Source organism: Phaeodactylum tricornutum, genomic scaffold, assembly GCF_000150955.2.
Source record: "Phaeodactylum tricornutum CCAP 1055/1 PHATR_bd_34x35 genomic scaffold, whole genome shotgun sequence".
Taxonomy (NCBI): domain Eukaryota; phylum Bacillariophyta; class Bacillariophyceae; order Surirellales; family Neidiaceae; genus Phaeodactylum; species Phaeodactylum tricornutum.
Genome location: NW_002238038.1, coordinates 30255 through 37595, shown reverse-complemented (window position 1 = coordinate 37595; position 7341 = coordinate 30255). Strand labels below are relative to the sequence as shown.

General features: G+C 47.9%; 1 protein-coding gene across 1 annotated transcript; it reads right to left on the bottom strand.

The window, feature by feature from the left end:
• Nucleotides 1–3642: 3642 nt before the first annotated feature.
• Nucleotides 3643–7028, bottom strand: PHATRDRAFT_bd1762 (predicted protein; the record flags this gene model as incomplete). The annotated part of the gene is made up of 2 exons (XM_002176417.1): nucleotides 3643–3655; nucleotides 3727–7028. The coding sequence occupies 2 exons, from the start codon at nucleotides 7026–7028 to the stop codon at nucleotides 3643–3645; spliced, it is 3315 nt and encodes a 1104-aa protein (XP_002176453.1).
• Nucleotides 7029–7341: the final 313 nt, after the last annotated feature.

Genomic DNA, 7341 nt, shown 5'->3' with positions numbered 1-7341 from the left:
ATGCTATCACGGATTCGATTACGTCTATGGATGTTTTCGAGATCGCAACGGATGATTTCATCAAGGACATGTGTAAGAACATCCGTCGTCCAGGGGGTACACTTCCGAATCCTAACGCAGAACAACCTGGAGCCCCGGCAATGATTCCTCGCAATGGTGTAGCAATTTCACCTACTGCGGAGGAGCGTCTTGTGTTGTTGGCTTACTATGTTCGTCCCCTCAAGCGCACTTCTCGGCCTTATCCGGCTCAGTTCAATGCGGCGCGTATTTTCTCAATGATCGAGATCAAGAAGCGTGAGAAGGAAGACAAAGAGTTAGCAAAAGACCTTGTTGCTCCTGGACAAATTGAAGACCTGAAGAAGATCCGTGATGCCTTTGAAAATATTGCGGAATATTTGCTTCAAATTCGAGGAACAACGGGAGTTCCATTGGCTTATGTCATTCGTGAAGATGAAGAAGTTCCTGAAGGTCCGGATAACAACTATCAAGATGCGTTTGAAGAAATGATAGCGCGATGTCCGCATGAAGAAGAGTCCTATGCAGCAGATAATGCTCAAGTGTGGTCTATTATTCGCGTTTGTACTCATGGTGGTCCTACTTGGAGCTGGGTGTCGGCTTATGCTCGAGCTCGTAATGGTCGTGCGGCTTGGTTTGCACTTCGCTCGCATTATTTGGGACCGACTAATCAGTCGAAGATTATGACACGTGCTGAAGGTGATCTTGAGTCAAAGTTCTACAACGGAGAGCGTCGTAACTTTACTTTCGAATGTTTTGCTGAGATTCATCAGCAAGCTCATACAGATCTAGAAGAGTTTGGAGAGCCATTGACAGAGGCTGCAAAAGTTCGGAAATTTTTGAAACGGATTCAGGCTGTTACGTAGTACAACCAATGTACGTACGTAGGACAGGAAAACGCTGTGTCAACAAGGTCTGGTAAACGAAGGTTGGGCGTTATTACGAACGACCTGCGATACACCTAAGCGAGCCTAGGGACTGTAAAACTCAACTCGCTTACGACGCTCCCCACGGGTTAGACAGCGGATACGAGGACCTATGCTAATGCAATATTTGGATCAATGACTTTCTAAAACAATGAGAGGAAGATTATTCTACTACTAGTCCATCAGGCTAGGGAGGTCCAGTTCACTGGACTGCCGTTACCATGTTCCAGATAATCTTACTCACATGTACAAGTCTTCTTCTTCTAAATATAAATCCCACACAGAATCTTGTAGCGAGTATTCATTCCTCCTTGATTACTCCCTCATAATTCGTGGGACTGGATCCTATCATTCATTTGTATAATCCTTTCCTGTATCCTCTTCCAAAGGATTCCCATAGTCATCCCGCGAATACATCGTGTCATACAATAAGGCCAACACAAATTCAACGGTTCCATTGCCATCCCCAACATGATCACCACCCACGTTCCTGTTGGTATCTTTTACCTGTCGCACGGACATGTCGCGATGGTGTAAACCGTAACACTCCCCATCGGCCTGTCTTGATGTATTCGAAAACTTTACCTCACATTTTGACGTATCGCCTTGCCAGAAAAGGAGGGGCTTCAATACGGGCCACGCTTGTTGGAATCCCCAATGTTTACTGAGAACATCTGCAACATTATCTGCTCCCAGGATCTTGTGGAACTCAACAACACCAGCTGCAATAGCCTCTCGTACTCTGTGGTAAGAAAGAGCGTTGTGTCGCTTGTTGAGTGGGGACTGGGATTCCGTTGAGCTAGTAATCACTGACTGATTATCTCCAAACAACACTGACTTCCCCGTGATAGGAACTCCAAGGTAGCGCATTGTAGTACATATGTCCATGATTTGTTCAACAGCAATGCGCGCTGCGACAAACTCAGATCCATATGTGGCGGTTTCAACCGTAGCCTGTCGCTTGGAATACCATTCAAAAGGGGTTTGATTGATGAGATGCAGGACACCCGTAACCGATCGACCAGTGATCATATCATGGTAGAGATTGGCATCCACATAACAAGTGAGTGTGACGTGTTTTCCCAGAGGCGTAGGAGCGTTGCCAGGTATGAGTTCCTTGACATTACCATATACGGATGTTGCCCAGCTATGTACTTTCTTGGGTAACATCGAGTAATCCGGTTCATCAGTACGGACCCGTATAGCACCTGCTTTCATCTTCCTTAAGTAACCATAGATCCTTTTGAGTCGATCTAGGTGGCCCTCGCGAGGCGCAACACGGAACCGCGACATACTCATGACAGCAGTAGCTATATCGAAGCGACCGAGGGTGATAAGCCACTGTAAACTACCGATGAGGGATTGATACTGTTTGATCCCATGGTCGTCGAGTTCAGAGGTGGAGTCTAACTCCGGGTGGTCCCCCTTTTCCAAAGGCGATACAAACATCTTGGGCTGCTCATCGTACATTCGTTCGTATTGTTCCATCACACAAGCGATGTACTTCTTGGGGTGATAGTACAGGGTACCATCCTTATCACGTTCGAACGTACATCCTAGGTGATAATCCAACGGTCCAACTCCCTTGAGTTTGTATTTGTGCGTCTCCTTGAGTTGGCACATGATGTGCTCTGGATCATGGGCTGCCACTGCAATGTCATCAATATACACAGCAATATACTCATACACACCGGAATTCTCCCTCATCCATACATCGGAGTCAGCTTTGCTTGCCGTGAAACCAAGGTCTCGAAGGGTATCCGCAAAACGCTCGTGCCAGCGCAATCCGCTACTCCTGAGTCCGTACAGGGCCTTGTTAATCACCAGGATATGTCCTTCAAGGTCTGCAAACTCTGGACCGGCGACTACGAAGACCTTCTCCTTGGTCTTGGCCTCAAGATACGCGTTTCCTATGTCAGCTCCCCACAGCTTTAGGTTGTTGAGCTCAGCTAGGAATATGACAATTCGAAGGCTTCTGAGTGAAACGACTCCTGAATAGACACTCTCATTTGGTACTGGGGTTATGTGACCACCTGCCACCATCCTGGCCTTGTGTCTGCCATCATGCTTGACATCATGTACGGTATGGATACGGATCTTCTTGTATCCCTCAGGTGCGTTCTCAACATGTTGACCTCGGATAGTGGCCTTGCCTTTATCAATGAAGGTGTCGTACTCGTGCAATTGTGCTCTCTCGGTACTCTCAGCGTCTTGCCATTTACTATTTCCGTTGCCATTATCAATGCTGACTGCCTCTTTGTGGTCACGAGGGATCTGATATCCGAACTTCAGTACGGGAGCGCGTCGACCATTATGAAGCCGGGCTTGGTGTGCAAGTCGTTGGAATGTAACATTTCTGATTGCAAGGCGCTTGAACTGTTTCCAACCTGGTGTATCTAGGAGGCCCTGTTGTTTAGCATAGGTAGCGCATGTAACAGGATCGTCGGCCCGGATAACGTCTAGGGGTTCATACGTAGACTCCCCAGTTTCCCAGTTTACAAGTACATTGAATCTAGATCCTTTGTAGTTCTTGTCGTTAGGGAAAAGAGGTCCTTTGTGCGCCACAATGTCCTTGAAACTCCATTTACGGTCAGTATCGTGAAGTTCTTTGTCTAGATCCGTCTCGAGTTTATCTAGAATTTCGTTGTACGCTAGAATTTCGTCGTATTCACCATCATTTATTTCCACAAGAAAATTCACATCAGAAGGTTTGTCTGGGTCAATGATTTTTCGGGTGAGACGAGCTCGAAAACGTTCTCCATTATCGTGTGAATCCGTGAGAAACGTGCGACCGATGAGATCGTCGGGAGTGAAACCAGGTAGCTCCTTCAAGGCATAGGAATTTTGATTTTCTGTTCTACGCGACTTGATAAAGTTGATGGGCTTAGAAATACTCTCCCCATCCTGTGTCGCAAGACGGAGGTTGGTTTCAGATGGGACAGACGCGGATCGCACACTAGAACGGAATAGGATGCGGTTGGTGTCTTCGGTAAGGATCTTATAGGTGAGAGCGTCACCTACAGAATCTGCGATGCCGACGAAACGACCACGTTTTTCGGTACCATCGGACGGGAAGGTGGCATCTTCGATCCTATAACAAACAGGTTCCCAGAAAGAGAACTGGAGGAGAACACTGATATCAGGGGTCGATCCGTCGAGAATTTCCAACGGAGTTCTATTATCTAGAGATTCGTGCGCAAGATGGTTAAATACATAGCATATGTAAGTAACACAGAGTAACCAGGTAGAATTGGGCGCGCCCGTTTTATTGAGAACGTTGTTCGTGTTGGCCTCAATGGTAGCGATGCGTCGTTCAGCGAAGTTCTGGTGTTGATGATGTGGTTCGCTTTGCCACTGGTCAATGTGGTAAGCCCGTGTAATGTCAGTAACCTTTTTACTGATCTCAGCTTGAGCACGGTCGCTGATGAGCTTATCCATGGCCCCACGGTAGCGGATATGATCCTCTAGGGCGTTGACAAATTCTTTGTCGGTTTTCATGGGGTAGACGTCAGTGACGAGGGAACGTCTTCCTACAAAGAGTTGCGCATACTTTGCTCCGTTGTCGACGGCAGGGGTGTCGGACCAGATTGTATCTGTGGCAACGGCCTCATTGCGTCGATGGACATTTAAAGCCGGGAAACGAGACTTGAAATGTTTACGTAGAGGTGCGTTATAGACCTCACGCGCATATTGAGTGGTTGCAAAAATGGTTTTGCGAACGGTATCACTGGAGACCCATGCCAGGCAAGGACGGAGGGCATCATAATCATGTTCATTGCGTTGGACAGCATGCTTGTTACACGTAAGTATACGGTCGAGAGCATCGTGACGTTGAGAATCACAGATGGCAACGTGCCGGTGCATGTATTGGCCGAGATCGTCAAATCGTGGCTCAATATATGGCATGCCAGGTAAGTCATGGATGTCGGTATGCCATTCAGCCTTCATGTCGATTTCGTTGTCGAGAACTGATGGGTCCCAGTCAACGTCAGAAGTAAGAACAACATGGGGAAGGGAATGAAGTTCATGACTGGTGGGTGCGCGCATATCCATGTACGGAAGACCCTGTCGTATGTTTAGTGGGATGATGTAATCATCCAGGGTAACGATACGTTGGTTGCCTCCCACGGTACGAGAACGATCTTGAACACGATTGTGGTAATGTTCAAGTTGGGCGCTGGAATGGATGGTTTTACCTTTACCAAGATGCGCGTATTGATGCATGATAACAACAATGGGCCCTCGTTGCGATTCGACAAGACCGGCAGCCGTGACAATGTCTAGATTGGACAAGGTATGTTCATTTATACCGGTTATGTTGGCTGAACGTCCAGTTTTGTGCAGTACGGTAACATCACTCCCCGCAAGTCCACCGTTGGCACCGCGATCGACAAGTGCAGATGTGGTATTTTGTACGGTGTGTCGGGAGACTTGGTACTGTAACACATTTGACTGAAGTGACTTGGTGGTACCATGAGGACGGAGAGAACCCGTCGATACGGTGTTGCGTGACGCTGCAAGTACCTTACGTATGTCGCCTGGGTCCATACGCCCAACCCGATCAGATAGATGTGCTAGGAGTTCCGTTTCTGGTGCACAATCATGAAAGGTATCCACGGGAGTTCCATTGTTGTCGTCCGGGGCTTCGTCGCGAGTGCCAGTTGCATGTACATGCGCCATCAAGGGACGTGCCGATCCATTACTAACCGGGGGAACCTTAGCTGGGGCAGCCAATCCCTGAAGTATAGCCTTAGCATCATCTGAGAGCTGGTTCCACATATCTCTAGGGATATAAGGTCGCTCACGGTTAGTGGGCGTACTATAATGTCGGTTATTAGTACGATTCTCCCCACGGGCATGCGCATTGGCTTCGTAGAGCACGGAAGGTGACAAGTCAATATCGTAGTTAACATCCTGATCAATGTCAAAGTCTGTAGGATGGTAAGAAAGATCAGTAGAATGAATACTACGCTTTTCTTTGGGACTACGGGAATTAGAGAAGTTGTTTCCTTTATCGTAGAGTGACGCTGAAGCAAGTAGAAGACTAAGGTAACTCTCGTAGCTAATAGGATTACCTCCTTTGGCTAGGTCAAGAGTGGCTGTGATCTTCACTTGACAAAGTTCCGGTACATCGTGGACAGCATTCTCCAAAAGACTAAGACACAGTTGCTTTGGGAGTTGCTCAGCCATTGGTACAGTATTGTGGTAGATACGAAGGTGGTTCTTCCAATGAAGGATAAATCCTTCTGCTGTGCCTGTCCACGAGGATCCATATTTCGCCGTAGTTAGGTAACCAAGCGTGGTGGCTGAACTGATCTTCGCACTTGCTGATTCCGTATAGTGTTTGACAACTTTACGAAACACCTCTTGCGCATCGAAGTCAAAGCTGTGTTCTCGAACGAGGTTCTTACCCATATCTGTCTGCAGTGTGTGTTCTAGTGCAGAGTACACAAACTTCTTTTGCTCTTCGAAAAGTGCTTTGTCAGAGGGCTCTGTAGGAGCATAAGTTGGGTCAAGGACCTTTTCAACATTATGCGAGACGGCAGTGACCACGAACGAACGGTAGAAGTTATCCCAGTACTTGTCATCCTTGAGTACGGGATAATGCGTTTTGTCACGTTTAACGCCACGCCTGAAGTCATCAGCAGCAGATCGCACTTTAGGGGTGATGCTCGTTGAGGTGGGAGCCAAGGTCGAGGGACTATTGGTTGTCGATACCTGGCCAAGTGCCGATCCACGATACTGAACAAAATCTTCGTTGTTCAACGCAATGAGTTCCGAAGGCTTCATAGGGCTCCCCTTTTGCCGTTCAAGGGATGCTTGCCAACGTAGAAAATGACGCAGGATTTGTCGATGCGCCATGAGCAGTGGGATTCGTGGGTTGTCTACACCGTCAATAGGCGTGGGAGACCTGTAACCGAGGGCATCGAGTTCGTTCTCAAAGATAGAGAGAATGTCGATGGCTGATTCGTATCCCTGCTGTTGGAAGCTAAGACGGATAGGGTGTTCTTGGGACAACAAAAGAATGTTATCCAAGATGTGTGCATAGACAGCCTCGCTTGTCATTTGCCGGGTGGCAGGTACCATTGTGGGCTGGGTAGCCGGACCAATAGAGTGTTCTTCAAAAAATACTACTTATGGGTTCGGGTCCTTCGCTGTATACTATAGCGGACTTCATTAGTATGACCCTACACCAGTGAACGAAGCTAGCACTGGTACACTCACTTCTACCTCCGTAGGTAGTGTCCTCGGGGACTGACGAGGGTTTGATTAGCCCCCCCGCACTGCTTTAAGCCGGGCAGTAAGTCCGTCCCAACCGGAATCAGGGCTGAGGTCTTCAGGCCTATTGGTATTTCTACCTCACCTGACTAGAGCAACCCGTAGTCACGAAGCAGCCCTG